Below are 17538 nucleotides of genomic sequence, written 5' to 3'. Positions count from 1 at the left end.
GCACTTGTCCACATTTGGCGGAAGTATCCCACCCGAAGAATTGCATTTGAAGGTATATGGATATATCTTAATTCTTTTGCCGGTAGTTCTTTCAGCATTTCGGCTGTGATTCTATCGTTCCCTTGTGTTTTATGGTTTTTGAGGTTACGAATTATGGCTTCGAGTTCTTTTTTAGTTGGTTTGATTGGGGGTGATGCTGTCTTCGATACTATTATTATTGGGACTGAGTATCGTTAGTGAATACCTCTTGAAAGTAGTGCACCATTGTATTTACTTCTTCTTTGAGTATTTTAGACCCTGCCCGGTTAGAGGCTTGTTCTTTCAGTATTTGAGACACTGTCCGGCTAGAGATTTGATTGGACTTATTGGATATTATATTGGTCTTTTGATTTTTTTCACCGCTTTCCACAGGGGCTAATTTGTTATTTCAGTTGTATCGAGATTGGAGGAAATACAATATCTGTCGAAGTCGTTATTGTTACAGTTACTAATTTCTGTTTTTATAGTTTTATTAAATTCTGTCTTCAAGCGTGATAATCGCCTGTGTTGTGACTGCCTTCTTATTTATATCTTTTCTTTAATTAGTTCAGCAATAAATGCAGGATATGCTGGATATCTTCTTTCATTCTCTTTTATTTGGTACTGCGTAGATTTCATTGCTGCTGTCCGAAGAAGAGTTGTCAGCTTTTCTGTTGCTACTTCTATGTTGTGTTTGGTTTTGAGTGTTATGTTACATGTTAGTTTCTTTTCTATAACTTTTTTATAATTATCCCAGTTGGTAGTTCTGTTTGTTAGGTTTGACTGATTGAAAAATTTAGCGGCTTTCGAATTTATCGCGAATATTACTGATGTATGATCCGAGGTAAACTTTAAGTGTTCAGTATTTGATGGCTTTTCATATTGGTAATTCCAAAGTCCAATGTACATGGTATTTTATTCGGATCGGTTGGCCAGTAAGTGGGTCTGGCGATTGATAAGATTGTTAGTTGTCTGTGGTTGATTATTCTTCATAGCATCAGGTTTACTCCTTTGCAGTTGGTTTACCTTCATTCCCGGAATTGATATTTCGCATTAAAATCACCCGCTATCGAGAAGTCGTTTTTTAATTTGTCGATGAGTTCTATCAGTTCTATTGCAGCTAGCGAGTGTTTGGGAAGACAATAAATTATTGCTATTGTTATCCGTTGTTCTAGTGTTACGTTGATTATGGTTGATTGTATCTTTTCTGTTTGGATTTGGTATTTAATGGAAGTTGGTATTTAATTTCCTTGTGTGTTTAGTTCCACTTTGGTGTGGAGTGCCGTAATATGTGTATAAAGGAAGTTTAAAATGTGATTCACATGTTTCACGTGTTTCAGCAAGGAGAAATATTTTGCTTCTATTTCTTGAAGCGTATTCTTTTATCTCGGGCACTCCTCGTTGTAGCCCGTTGCAGTTTCATTCTATGATTTAGGTTATGTTTTGTTTGCTTGTGAATCCATTTCTGGAGTGCTAAGAATTCCGTTAGAAGATTTACTCGTACATTGAGGTATATTTCTTTTGACTCTTGCTGCTTTTATCGCGTCTATCGTATTGCATATCAGGTTGTTGTTATAGATTTCTTTGTTATTTCCTGCCGCTGCTAGTTCCATTAAAAACATTGGTAAGGGGACAGATGTTTCACTTTTTGTTAAATTTATGATACTTAGAGCTTGATGACCTTTTATCTTTAGGTCGTATTTTATTGTTTTCGGTGTCGGTTTTGGGATGGAGTCCTTCAACCACTATTTTATATCGTCTCTCATGTTTACCCTGAAGTAGGTGTAATAGTTTGCATCTTTTGCATCTTTTGCATCTTAATGCCTTTATTAATTTTCTGTAATTATCGAAAGTTGCAGTTTGGATCTTGATCTGATTATTTTCTAAGTTTCTAATTCCATATGATTTTCGGCCTAATAATTGGTTTAATAATTCCATTAGAGGGTTCACGATGTGGGCTTCGATAAATATTGGCGGTGGTTTTGTCTCTTTCGTTGGAAATTTGCTAGCGTGGTTCAATACTTCATATGTGTTTGATGTTGGGGTTGGAGTATGATCTGTTAAACATTTAGTCTTTTCCTCGATATCATTTGTTATTTTTGTTAGTCTTTTTCTGTTTATCGTTTTCGGTAGATTCCATTCTTTCATAATTATTTCCCTTTCTGAATCTGTGTCTATGTAGCCTTGGCCTTGGTTCGAATCTTTGGAGTGCCTAGCCAATGGCGGTTTATATTTTTCCATTCGTTATGATTTGAAAAAAAAAAGTAGGAATGGACGTAGGAGGTGAAAAGTTGGCTTGAGCAAGTAATAAAGCTTTCGTTAACAACTATGGTACTTTTGCCCGATATTCATCGAACGAATGTTAAGATTAAAATAAGAGTACAAAGACATAGGCAAATCAGTCGTAAGGCAGTCGTAAGAAAGTTGTCAGTTGCTAGTGTGCCAGAAAGCGTGTTGTAAAGAGCGTGAGAGTAAAAGGTCGAGTGAAGATGTGGTAGGTCGGGACAAGTGTGCATAGTTACCACTGTTATTCTATTAATAAAGCTTATTTTATTCTGTTAAGCATTACAATATTATTTTAGTCATTCCTCCTGCAAACGATCTCTACGTTAAGTATAGTGTAAATTACTGTCAAAATCAAATTTTATTACCAATTTTTGCACACGTCGAAGCATCCATGTAGATGCTACGATATTTTTTTCTCGTTATGAGCATTTCAAATCACTGTGCGATGTGCACTGTCTTCAACGTGCAATAAGTTAAAATATTTGCGGTTCATTTTTCGGAGAACCATTCATTTGCGACTCGTGTTTCGCAAAAAAAGAAAAAAGAAAAGAAAAGAATAGAAGAAGGAAGGAGAAGAAGAGAGACTTTGAAAATCACGCTTGAGAACATTTTTGCAAAACACGTTGTATTGGCTACGATATGTAATGCAATAAGCAGTGTTTTTGTCCTTTAATTTTTTTTTCGTCGTATAAGGGTCATCTTGAATGAGTTTATGTGGATACTATTATTTTTATGTTTTTCTTATTTTATTTTTAACTTGATATTGTTGTTGTTGTTGTTGTTGTTGTCGATTTTGGTATATTAACTTTGCAATTCGATAGAATATCGTGGTCACTATGACAGGTTCAACGAGTCGAAGGAACAGTTGTAAACAAATACGACTAAAAATTATATATTTTTAGCTTATTATTACGTCAATCTGAAATTCAATGTGAAATGTTAGTTTAACATTTTGTAGGATTACCGTTATTATTTGTAAGTTTCTGTAATCGACATGGCAGCGATTGTACTAATTTTTCGAAGAAATTTGATGGATATGTTGCCGTTTTTATTCCTTCTTTAATTAATGTTCACGCAACTTTTTCCAAGTTGCCCTGCCCTGTCCTGTCCTGTCCTGCCCCCTGATAATTACGACTATCATTGCTGCAATCTTCTCTTGTCTTTTTCTTCGTAGTAAAGATTTCTTTATAAAGACTTCTCCATATCATGTAAGTTTTGCGTTTTAGGTTTGCAATATCGTTTGATAATAAGGGATTAAGTTTTCTAACCGCAATTCGTAATGGCGGCAGAACTGCGATCATCCTACATAAGATATTTTGAAAGACTATTAGACCGTGTTCCACTTTACGTTTCATGACAGATCATCCCTTTGTCTAGCGAAAGTCGCCTATGATCGTTCTGCAAAAGTGCCCGCTTTAGAAACTTCCTACGGTTCCAGAAGTTGAACGATTTTTGGGATTAGCGTTACGAAAATCTTCAACTAATTGATCCACCAAGCGACGTACAAATTGCAAATGCATTAATTTTTTTCTATTGTGTTCCTTCCGATTTTCTCATCATTTATTTGTTTAATATACTATAATCATGCGTATCTTATTATTAGGAAAGACAAACGTACGCGAGCTGCTTCATAATACGTCTCCGCAGCTGTAAATAGAATTGGCTTGGCCTTAATTTCAAACTCATCGATATTTTTTTCAATAATATTCCACACTTTTTTCTTCATCCTTATATAGCATACAAAGACAAATTCAACGACAGTAATGCAAATAATGTTAGCAGACAAACGTCATCATTTCAAAAAATGATGTTTCAAAAGTTTACGCGATGAAAACACATCTAATTTCCTCTTGGTCAAATTTACATCAAAACGATTGTCAGTGACGGAAAAGATGCGAAAGAATGTTTTTATGCTTGATCTTCCCGAATATGTAGATAAGATGACGCAAGAATGATGTGACGAAATTGTATATCATAATAAAAATAAGGGTCAAAGTAGGAAAATCTTTTCTTTTTTGCTTCCAACTCAGAACCGTTGCTTCTCAACGCGCAAATACCAAACTAGAAGAAACGTTTGCAATATGCCGTATGATTTTAGTAGCATAAAACACCTTTCATACGAGATAGAAGAAATTTTCAGAAATTTCACAGATGGTCCCTGAAAGCAAAATTGTTATCAATCCAGCTTTTTCGTTTAAAACTTCTTCCTTTGAACCATCTCGTTGTATAGCAACATGTTGCAAAGACTTGAAAGAATAAAAAACTGGATAAAAAAGCACAAGTATAATGACGAAGAAGAGAAGAGTAAACATAAAGGCTCGCGGAAATTAGTCAGTTGAATAAATCTTATTAGTATACTGTAAGAATGTATATAGGAATATTATCTGGAGTGCGTACGGAAGGATGAGTGACCGTGTGCAAGGATCGTGTGGACGGGATGTTTATGGAAGTATCGGTTACGAGTGAAAAGAGTTAGGTATGCGTCTAAATGTTTGGGGAATAGTCGTTCGCTTGAGACAGCACGGGCCGGTTCGTTCGCTCCTCCAACACGCTGACGGCCACGCTTTCGATTCTCGATCGCAAACACGTTCGAATATTATCGAAGATTCGTATCAAATTCATCTTAATCCACGATTTTCGAAACGATGAATATTCAGTGATTGATGTGTGAGGCAGTACCAGCATAGGACGCCGAGTAGTTAACTCCACGTTCACATTCCGCGAAGTGACATCTGTGTGCGTTTCACCTCAAACAGTGTTTTCTATTAAAAACATTTATAGATCAAATACACAACGTGTGCTGTTTTAATTTTAATCCGCTACGAGACTAGTCTCGTGTGCGGATTACCAACCTAAAGTGTCCACATCCCCGCAAATGGAAACAGAGGACAATAATGACACTTATTCACAAGTACTCCCTCCAGCATGGCAAAAGAGCCTTTCTCAAGTTAGTAATAACTTCAAGAGTAAAAGGAGTCCTGAGCAACTTGTAAGAAACGTTAAACAAAAAACCAATAGCATGGATCCTATAACTACAACAAGCAGATTTTCTATACCAGAAAAGATGAAAGACAGTGAAGTGATTATGGAGACAACTCTAGTAAAAGTACCCTCTCCACTACTATTTTTTTGGATCATGTTATCGACATACAAACCATGATGAACATGCTATCAGCTGAAGTTAACGAGGATGCATATAGTCTAAAGGTCAGTAATGATAAAGTAAAAATAATTCCTAAGACACCTGAAGCGTACAGGAACATAGTAAAAATTCTAAAAGATAAGAATGCAAAATTTCATACATTCCAGCTCAAACAAGAGAGAGCTTTCAGGATTGTTTTGAAACATATCCATCACTCTGTGGATACAAAAGCGTTGAAAGAAGAGTTATTAAGACTTGAACATGAAGTAACGAACATAACAAATATCCAACATAAGAAAACGCACCAGCCACTTTCATTGTTTTTCATTGACCTCAAGCAAAAACACAACAATAAGGATATCTTTAATGTTAAAAACCTAATGAATTGCATAGTGGAAATAGAGACCCCATACAAGAAAAGGGAAATAGTCCAGTGCAAGAGATGCCAACAATATGGACACACGCAAAGATACTGTAACCGTGACTTTCGTTGTGTAAGATGCTCAGAACTACACCCTACTATCGAATGCAAAAAACCAGAAAACTCTCCAGTTAAGTGCGCTCTTTGCGCGGGTAATCATCCTGCAAGCTACAGAGGCTGGTCAGTATACAAAGATCTACAAGAAAAAACATTTCCAAAACCAAGGGCCAAAAAATTATCTAACGATCCACCTGGGTCCCCCTTGATACAACATCAAACAACGACTACCATTCTAACTACCAGTACACATATGCACAAGCTGCAAAGCATAATACTAGGGTACAACCCACTGAAGACAATACTACGCAACAAAACTTCAACTTTATCCATACACTTGAAAAATCATTCACCAAGCTAGAACAAATACTTGCGGAGCAAAATGAACAAATCATCAATATGCTATTCAACTCGATGACTATAGTAACAAAAATAGTAGCAAAATCTTGGACAATAAGCCTTTACGCATTGCTCTGTGGAATATAAACGGACTCACGCGACGTAAAAATGAACTAGAATCTTTTCTTTTCAGCCAAGACGTACACGTAATACTAATTACGGAAACTCACTTCACTGTTAAAAATTATTTAAAGATTAAAGGTTACGAGACATACACTACACATCACCCAAGCGGAAAAGCACATGGTGGAACTGCCATATTAATAAAATTTAATATAAGCCACTTTCAGCACCCAGCTTACAATCATGAACATCTACAGGCAACTAGCATAGTATTACAAATCCTCCATAGCCCTATAACCTTATCAGCTGTATACTGCCCCTCCCAAGCACAGTACATCAAAAGACGACTTCGACACATTCTTCTCAACACTGGGCAACAAATTTACAGCAGGTGGTGACTTCAACGCTAAAAATACCTCCTAGGGATCAAGAATTATAAATCCAAGAGGCAGATCACTCTTCAAATGCATGCAGGCATGTAAACTAGAACACGCGAGTACTGGAGAAGTCACTCATTGGTCCACGGATGAAAGTAAAGTACCAGACTTATTGGATTTCTTTCTCACCAAAGGCATTTCATCTCAATACATTCAAGTCCGCTTTCTTTTTCATCTCTCATCAGGCCATTCTCCAATTATTGCCTCTCTGAATACTACAGTTTTAAAAAAAGCACACCTTCTATCTGCAACAAGTACACAAAGTGGACTCTCCTCCGTGAACTCCTTGAAACCAAAACTACATCAAACCAGCCTCTAAAATCGGAATAGGAGATAGAGAATGCAATAGAATACCTTACTTACCACATTATCGAAGCGGCCAGATCTGCAACTCCTGAAATCCACTTCCATTCTCCCAAGGACACTTATCCGGATCACATATCCAATTTGATTTGCGAAAAACGGAAATTGAGAAGAACATGGCAGAACCATAGAACGCCTGACAACAAGAGATTATTAAATAGAGCAACCAGAAAGAAATAGAGTGATCTCAATCGCTTATTATCCCTATTCAAGAACGAATCCTTCAACCGTTTCATGAGCAGCCTGTCTCCCTCTAAAGCTACCGATTACTCACTCTGGAGAGCAAGCAAAAGAATCTCAAAGCCACAAAAGAGAATCCCTTTTATCAAGAACTCACAAGGTAATTGGGCCAAAAGTCCCCAGGAGAAAGCAGAAGCTTTTGGCTCATATTTTGCCCAAGTTTTCAAACCTTTCACTTCAAGCTCTCAGGAATTCGCAGCTGAACTAGAAAAATATCTACAGGCACCTTACCAATTGTCTCCTCCTATCGCACCGTTCACTCATCGGGAGGTTCAACTAACGATAGCCAACATAAACCCTAAAAAAGCTCCGGGTCACGACCGAATAACCGGCAAGATGGTCAAGGAACTTCCGAAGAGATGCATTTCGTTATTGACGTCAACCTTTAATGCAATACTACGTCTGGGTCACTTTCCCACCCAGTGGAAAGTTTCCCATGTTATCGTAGTGAACAAACCTGGAAAACCAGAACATGAAATAGCATCATATCGTCCCGTTAGTCTTTTACCAATCCTTTCAAAATTATTTGAAAAATTATTTCTTAATCGTCTCGAACCGATATTGATAGACTTAGATATTATTCCCGAACACCAATTCGGATTTAGAAGATACCATTCAACTATACAACAAGTCCATAGACTGGTGGACTACATAAGGTTAGACCTAGAGAAAAAAAGATACTGTTCCGCAGTCTTCCTGGACGTCAAGCAAGCCTTTGACAAAGTTTGGCACGTTGGCCTCCGCTATAAATTAAAAAAACTACTCCCACATTCATACTTTACGGTTCTACAATCGTACCTAGCCGATAGGAAATTTAAAATTAAATTCCAGGATGTAATCACTCCAGCCTATAAAATCCACTCAGGTGTGCCCCAGGGAAGCGTTCTAGGACCGATACTATATCTCATCTACACTTCAGATATACCAACCACTCCAAATGTCACAACAGCCACGTTTGCAGATGACACGTCAGTCATGGCCTCACACAATGATCCCCTGGAAGCAACCAAAGTTCTTCAAGAGCATCTGGACAATTTATCATACTGGTTTAAAAATTGGAACATGCAAGTAAACGAAAAGAAATCTAAACATGTGACCTTCACCCTACGCAAGCAAACATGTCCTCCAGTTAAGATGAACAACATTGTAATACCCCAAAGCGACTCGGCTAAATATCTTGGAATGATCCTGGACAGAAGAATGACATGGAAAAGACACATCCAAACCAAATGTAAGCAGCTGAGGCTTAAAATGAAAAAACTGTATTGGCTGATCGGTAATCGCTCTAAACTAAAGATGGAAAACAAGCTACTATTATACAAGATCATCCTCAAGCCTGTCTGGACTTATGGTATACAGCTATGGGGCACGGCCAGCAACTCCAATATCAAGATCATACAGAGATTCCAATCTAAAACGCTACGTAACATATGTAACGCCCCATGGTACGTTACAAACGACGTAATACATCGTGACTTGGCTATACCTTTAGTAAAATGCGAAATCACCCAATTTAGCAAACGCCACATAAGTCAGTTAACGTGTCACAAAAATCAATTAGCTAGAAAGTTGTCAAATCCAAATAAATCTCCATTTAGTCTAAAAAGATTCGCTCCCCTGAACCTGGTACGTCGATTCTCCTGATAACTCTAACTCCATCATTGTATTACACATACTGCAAGTAATCAACCGATGCAACGATCTACGTATTTGCTTTTCATGTCCCCCATAAAGCTATCATTTTTACTTATAATTCCTGTTCCGTCGTGGAACAAGGAAGACCCGTTACGGTCTTCCAACAGCCAGGTCTTAGGGTCGAATAATTCGGCATCGGAATTTTCCGCTCCATGCCTTCAGCATGTTTGAATGCTTTACCTTTTTTCTTTGACTTCTCGTGTCGCGGAACACGAGAATCCTGGAAATCCCTAATTTAACGAAATTAAGCGACGGCCCTTAAGACTTGGCTGACAAAGGTCTGAGGGCTCCACGTGGTCCGCACACGTTGGAAGCCTCAGGCCCTCGCTAGGGGTAATAAACGAACGATGGGGCGACCAGCGCGCGGGTGGACCCCAGGTACCCCACTTTGGAGGAGAGGGTTTCCTCCACTATCGTTGTTTTTGGGGGAACCTTCCCTTTCTCCAAGGTCACGGATTCGCGAACCAAGGGAACGCCCTTGGTCAAAAACAGCCAATCATATTTGGCGAGCTCCCGATTTTTTCCTAAGACCGATCTTAGGAAGATCGAGGAGCTCACTTCCTTGCGAGATCTGAGAGACACGGGTTCTCTCTAAAAACACTTCCTCTCGAAACATCGAACAGTTTGGTTCGAGATCTCAGAGACACGGTTCTCTTCAAAACCTCCGTCTAACCGATTCAAATCAACAACACGCCACGGTTCTTTTCGAAACGTCGAACGTCATAGACACGACTCTTTTCCGCTCGTGCAACTTAAACAGTTGCCCAATATTAATTTGGCGGGCAACACGTGTCGTAGTCACGAGACGGCCTTACAACCCGTCGGAAATACAATTTCGATCGCGACAATTCCCATTTGAGGAATTGATTGTAAAACTCGTGAAGTCAATAAAAAAAAAAAAAATGTTTGGGGTACGTGACCCACTGAATGTTTGGGCTACAAAGAATGCATGGGAAAGCGTGATTGGGAAAGAGAGCATGGGTATAGATGAGGACAGAATGAATGGTTTAAATAAGGGTACAAGGGCGCGGGCAACACAGTTCCTTCGGGAGAGTTCCGTTAAGAAAGGGTTTACGAGAGCATCATTTTAGCCAGTTTAGAGAGTTTTTACGTTATACAATATTCGGCCAGTCCTTTATGTTATTAGAATATTATTAGTGGAGCCCCGTTGCAATATGTAGATGTCTTATCGATAAAATCTCGTTGCAGAAACTTTCTTCGAATGTTATAATTTATCGAGGAAAATGAAGAAATGTTACGATATGTCCATATTCGTTTACAAATTACTAATTTGCAGTCTATAAGTTATCTCATGTACAAACCTATTTGTAAATTCGAACAAGTTGAGTAAGTGTTAAAAACATTAACAGAGTCTTAGAATACCTATATAACCAGACAAATTATCCAGAATTCGATATATAAAAGATGTGCTTGCTATCTTTCCGTATATAGATACTCAATTATTTAAAAAAATTCTTTTCTAAAAACTAGTATATCGTAATAATTTAAACGCATAATGGAGACTAAAAAGTACAATATTTTTGGTGTCGAAATAAGTAGGGGCTTTGGATTTCTATCGCACACAATTATTATTATATGGACCACGCGGCAGCATACAATATACACCAAGCAGACAAGAGAAGCACACTCACGTAAACGCGCTACATACTTCAGCTCTTTTCACACTTATGAAAGTTATTACTATCTTTTTATCCTATATTATAAACTTTTCTTCTCTACCGAAGTATTTTTATACCGAATGATCTGCAAATAATGATAATTATTAATTTCGGAATTTTAAATTAATGCAAATACTGTAATAATAAAGTTCTAATTATAATATAAAACATAGTATAATATGTTACTTCCGGAAAGACTGGATTTTGAAAATTTATACCTATTAATGACTTCCCATTGATAATATTGATAGATGTGTACAAAGAAATAATTATGTTTTAGCGTGTACGATAGGGAACTATAAATATGTACAACTATAAGTATAAATTATAGGATGAAGAAGCAAAAGCAATATTTTCGTGCGATATTTATTAGGTTGGTGATAAAATAAATAAACGAAATATTACGAAGACTCGCTCAACGCAAACGGGGAAATGAATCGCGAAGAGATGCTATGCCGTGAATATTGAAACAACGAATAATCAAAAGAAATCGCAAAGGGACGCCACACCGTTCAGTTCATTTACTAACATGATTTCATTAACTTCGTTCACTCGAGCATCCGCCCCAAAATATAAATAAAGATCAAAATAAATAAAGATACTTTCACTGCCAACCTCTCTCTAATTCGCACATTCCGAGTCACATATTCATGCACGTTACATAATAAATATAAAAAGAGAAAAAGGAGTAGATTGCATCGTGATTCGCAAGTGGTTGTCCTTGTGATAATCCTTCTTCGTTCTTTTCTCTTAACAAAATAAGTTTTGTTCTAACTAATTTTAGTAGTTATGCGGTTTAAACGAGTCAACTATGATGATTTTGGGTTTTTCATATATCGCCTAAGTTACTCACCCGAATAATTGCTAAGTAGTTTTAGCAGTTGCTCGTGTTTTTCTAAAAAAAAGTTACGAAAATTATAAATTTGTAAAAAATTTAGTTGAAAAGGGAAAGGTTACGAAAAGTAGTTAGCAATGCGTGACACAGGTTAACACTCTCTGTTATCGACATGTGTAATTCTGCGCATAGAATCTCAGTATGCGTAAATGTCATAAATATCGTGTCGCGCTCATTCCGAGCAGTAAGCGGCCCTCCGTTTGCTCACGATTTAAATATAGCTGAACGTATAACCAATTGCACACGCTATACACATGTGGTCGTATAGCGAGTGCGATACAATACCTATTTGCGAGACTGTCCGTTTACCGTATTAGAATTAATTCTTCAAATTCATACGAATCGAGCTATATTAAATCGCGCGTTACAGCTTGCCAACACGATTAACGCGTGAAAAACTAAAAACTAAAAATCAAAAATCTAATGGCATATGCGTAATTCTAAAAGGGCATGATCGGTGTTGCCAAATGTCGAAAATATGTACTTACAAAATATGTATTTTTTCAAATTTCTAATGTTTATAACTTTTTGACTAAGCACAAGCGATGGCTAAAACTACTTAGAGGCTATCGGGGAGGACGTCCTTGACAGTGTATGTCAAGGTTATTAGACTTGATTTGCTCCAATTTCTGTAATTACCAAAAATCTTTTGTATCGATAAATTATGTATCTTAATAAATTACGTAAATGAGTTACTTTATCTAAATTTCAGCAAAAACGATTAAAATTACTTATTCTCTAGGAACTTTTCAAAGTATCAAACTATTTATGATCGAAATTTTTATCATATTAACGATTCTTTATATATATATATATATATATTAAATTGTTACAATCTCGCATATATCGATCAATATTAGATGCGACATTACTGCTAAATCAAATGAAAAAGACTACGTTAAAAATATTCTTGCGATTATTGAGAAACTTTCATTGTAATATGTATGTAATAACACAATTTTGATTGCAGATCATAGAAGTTCTCACGCACATTCACATGGCATATCTCGAAGTCATAACCGATTGAGTGCTCTAGTAGGAACGGATGACAATGAAAATAATGAAACTTATAGGCCATCTACGCCTCAAGTGAAGAGGACATATGGTCACACACATGATGCAAGCCAAATGAATATGCGCGGTGTATTTCTTCATGTGTTCTCGGATGCACTAGGATCTGTGATTGTAATAGTATCTGCTTTAATTGTTTGGTTGACGAAGTGGGAATACAGGTAATTAAATATTGCACAGCATATCTTATAACATCGTGCATAGAAGAGACATATGCAAATAAGCAATTACAAATGGTTTTAAATCGTTGTTAAACCATTTTATCATTTTATTTGCTCTTCTTTATAGTTATTAATTTTTTCTTTTCTTTTTTTATCTATTTAACATCGCATCATATAGGAGAGGGTGATTAACGACGTTAAGAATGTCAATGTTGTACAGTTTATGCTATTACAAATCGCTATGAATTATGTTAATTGTTTGGACTATATTTCTTGAATTGAATTAACGTTTGTTATAGTCTCTTGTATATTCGTAAGGAGTTCGATGCCTTTTTTTTTATCGACTGCATTCCTAAGGTCATTGCAAATTTTGTTTTGTCTTCCTCGGTTTGAGTAATCGATCGGGTAATCGGATAGAAGACGTTTCATCGTGATTTCTCTCACATAGTATCTCACGTTTCTCAGGTTCTTTATTTTTGATTAAGCGAACGTGGATGCAGTTACTGTGACCAGTTCTTACAATTAACTTCGTTAATATAACCTGTTCCTTTCTATTTGGAGCTAGTATTGGTTAGGCTCTTTTCGAATATTGTTTCAATTTTGCTTTTACTAATTATTTCGAGTTTATTATAACGAACATGTTGCGAAGATAAATTAACGTGTCTTTATGGATAAAGTCCTACCTTGTTGTGTCCAATAGTATTTTCACAGTTGAATCTCTATTTTTCGTTCTAGTATTTTTTGTATTATACGTAAACAGCATCTCTAGTATTTCTTCAGCTAATTGTAAGGGATTCGATCTTCGTTCTCTGAATAATATATTTATGTTTCTCAGGTTGTTTTATATTTTAAAATACCATTAGAATGGCATATAATTTACACGAGTTATTTTAACCTTAGAGTGGTGATTACGTCAGATTGACTCCGTATCGTTAATAGTAACTATTGTATTGTACAATACAAGTATCGTACAGTATTCGTCATTACTGACGATACGAAGTCATTTTGACTTCACGTTACCACTAGTACCGTGAAAATAGTGGTCACCATTTGTCCAATATGCAGATAATTGTATTGTTAAGTGTTGCATCTGTTTCATTCGAACATTGGAATGGTTCATCTACGGAAAGTATATATTGTTATACACTTCTATCAGTATTATCGAATAGCTGTACCTCAGCTAGCCCCGATTTCGGATTTCTTTCATTCTCGCATAAGTTACCACCTTGGATCATTTTCGGTGATTACATCTTTCAAGGGGGGGATCTTAAATTGTCTTCTTACTCTGATGTTTGGAAATGGTATCCCAATAGCTTCTAAGCACTCGTGTATCCTTATGTCGATTGGTCGAGACAGGTTCCTTATTGATAATTAAAATTCGATAAGCTCGATTAATGGTTAATGCTGCTTGCGAAATTGCGTAGATCAAGCTTACTTGTTTTTTTTTCTTTTTTTTTTTTTTTTTTTTTTTTTTTTTTTTTCTAATCCCAAGAGATAGTGGAATCATGTTAGCTTTACTTACAAAGGAACATACCGAAATATTTAATCGCCGATTTGTATGAAATTTTGGACAATTGTAGAATAGCCAAAAATATTTTACCCGTACTTTTTTTTATCGTTCACATTGAAAAGGTGAAAATCGACTTGAAAGCAGAGGTGGTAAACATATGTAGTATCGTTGGTTTAAGGACCCTAAACGTAAAAAGGCCATAAAAGAGAATGTTGCATCCCGATCACTGCAACTCTCACTCTCGAAGTTTTGCGGGATTGTAATGTCCACTATGCTGATGCGATAGTGCTCAAGGGATTTGTCCTATTCTTACTTAATTGAAATAGACCAGGTTAGGGTTTCAACTGATTAATTATGCAACTCTTCTCGATTTGAACTGATTTTGCGTGATGTTGTGTGCGGACTCACTTCCATTTCAACTGATTGATCGTGGACTGCCCGTTCGACTTTGGTCTCAGTGGTTTTATAAATTTGCATGTGCTCTGATTTCGGTTGGTATGAAATGTGAATAGTGGATGCGTGTTTTTCTATTGGTTATGAGTAAGGTGTGTATGAGTTTCGACGTCTTTCAGTGGTGGTAGATGTTTAAACATATTCAGCCGGTATTGGTCAGGTGACTGACACGAGTGTCCTCGAGTTGCACTTAGCTATGGCTGACAATAAAGTAATAAAACAGTCTCCCACTTGGGACGTGCGGTCCTAGAAACGTAGCAATTATATCGCAAGATCTCGAATTAACATCGATATTTTATGAATAAAATTTATCTTTGAAATTTGAGCGCAATAAAGTTGTAGCTTCTTTGGTTATTTCTTTAAACTATATATTGGTTAAAGCATTATCGTTCAATTTTAACAATAGAAAGTTGTTTATCGCTATACGGTTGTTATTCGTGGTAAGTTATCGTCTTTATCTTGGAAAAAGTAAATTTCGGTTATACCACTAACAATAAGGTATAATCTTCACCAGACTATAATTTGATATTGATCGATATTTCGGCTCCTTTTGGGTCTTCTTTGAATCTAAAAAACATTTCTACTTCCCCAGATATATTAATTTTACTTGTTAACGAATTAAATATCAGGTATACGTATGTGTATTTGAAATAAATTATACGCACTCTTACGAAATTTTTAAGCCTTAACCATATTAACGTTATTAATAAATCAACGCTCTCTCTTAAACTCACTCTTCTGTATACACGTGACAATCGTTCTACATAACCTCTAAGCAACCACGTCATCTACTACACGTCGAATTTAAATCAATCGAAAACAACATCGCAATTTGTTGAAATATTTTAGATGTTTTAGATATTTTAAATTTTAAATTTTAAATTTTAAATTTTCTCATTGCAGCTATCACAAAATGAAATTTCCTAATAATAAATCACATTGGAGCGTTAATTGCTGACTTTTATGAAATTTTGTACAATTTCAATCTAAAAATAACTAATTACAGACAGTTGTCATATATTTTCCTCTTTTATTTTTCCTTATATTTTTTATTGTCCATGTCAAATCGTTTCTACATTATACGTATTAAAACCTGTTTAATATAATACCTAAGATATTACACGGTTTGAGTGAAAAGTTTAAGAGGTTCCTTTAGAAGACTAAAAATAGGTTATTTTTTAACATCTTTTTTCTACTGAACCAACTAAAGCAATTTTCCGAATTTTGTTACACACTTTAATATATGAAAGATTGTAAAACATTTTATTTAATTATTCCAAATATTAAGAACATACATGTGTAAGAATGTAGGATATCTTTAGACTTCGCCAGGTATAGAGGTCCCGTTAGAGTCTGGCGGCCAGACGAGTCTCGGGAAGTCGGGGCCAGGTCACGTGAGGTAGCCTGGCGCAACCCTGGTTTTCCCCATTTAAACTGGGGTTCACGCGTCCGCGGGCACCTCTCGGGAAGGGTCCCCGTGTGGGTGACCCTTCGGAGAGCCTAACCTGAAAGAGGAATCCCTTCCACCCCAGAGCGTTACGTGGGGGGAGTTTTCTTCTCCTTCGGGAGAGGTCCTTGCCTTCCAGACGGGCTTAAAAGGGCCCGCTCTGGAAGATAGAGAGAGTTGAGATAGTTCCTTTGGGACAGTTCCTTCGGGTGAGTTTCGTTAGACAGTGCCTTTAGAGTGTTCCGTTTAGAGAGTTTTACGTTAGAGAATATTCGGCCGGTTCTGACTATTAGATAATTAGATAATTAGATCATTAGAGACCCCCTTACAATTTCGGAAGTGGAATTATTCGTTTATTACAATTCAGAAGTGGGATAATTCGTTTATTACACATGGACCATCGGGGTACGTTTGCAGGACATTCTGTTTATTTCAGGACGATTAATTAAAGAAACTTGGAAACGTTTTTACGAAAAACTCTTATCGATTAGCGAAGCGTTCGCTTTTGGAAAGACTTTTAATTTTCATTGAACGCGCGCGGCGGGGGAGATCGAGTAGTCAACACTTAACAATTTTTTCACAAGTGTATTATTAATATTATAGATCAATGAATTCACTTTGTAATGTACTATGTGCTTACATACAAAAAAATATGCTATATTAACGTACACGTTCACCTAGCAGAAGTTAATGACCATTATACTATGTTTCTCTCGAAGTAGGATAAGTTTTTATTTGAATTTTTTAAAACGAACTATAGTTTAGGAAATAATTGAGTGCGAAACTCCAAACCCTAAACACTCTGTGTATCGATTTTGCACTCGAATTGGAGTCTAGCTTCAAATTTTTTAAGTTAAGCTCATAAGGTAGTTGTCACATAAAAACTGATATGTATGTAATTTTTAGAATTTTGATATTCCCTTTCAACTATGTATCCTTTGAAAATTCCAGAACAATATCTCTCTTTATTCTAACGCATAGAGTATATTAAAACGATGATTCGTTTGCGATATAAAGATTATTTAATCAAAGGTTTACAGATACAGCCATATTTGAGTTTCCTTACTATTTCCTGTACCAAAGATAGAAAGGATGACTTTTACGTTATTTCTGATTTACTCGTCCCTTAACCGTTTGCACTACGATAACGTAGTAACATTATGACTTGTCATAAGTTCTTGTCGAATATTAGAATTATATA

At 36.3% G+C, this 17538-nt stretch overlaps 1 protein-coding gene across 3 annotated transcripts in view; it reads left to right on the top strand.

Annotated features, from left to right (window-relative positions):
• Positions 1 to 17538, top strand: part of ZnT63C (solute carrier family 30 member 1) — a 121794-nt gene that overhangs the window by 79901 nt on the left and 24355 nt on the right. For all 3 annotated transcript variants that reach the window (XM_017903879.1, XM_017903863.1, XM_017903871.1), the window contains exon 4: positions 12666 to 12927. In XM_017903879.1, the coding sequence (XP_017759368.1) occupies positions 12666 to 12927 (262 nt within the window). The remainder of the gene's footprint in view (positions 1 to 12665; positions 12928 to 17538) is intronic.

The sequence above is a fragment of the Eufriesea mexicana genome, unplaced genomic scaffold (assembly GCF_001483705.2).
Source record: "Eufriesea mexicana isolate 0111107269 unplaced genomic scaffold, ASM148370v2 scaffold4744748238, whole genome shotgun sequence".
Classification (NCBI taxonomy): domain Eukaryota; kingdom Metazoa; phylum Arthropoda; class Insecta; order Hymenoptera; family Apidae; genus Eufriesea; species Eufriesea mexicana.
Note: the sequence above shows the minus strand (reverse complement) of the source record. Positions and strands in the feature narration are given on the sequence as shown.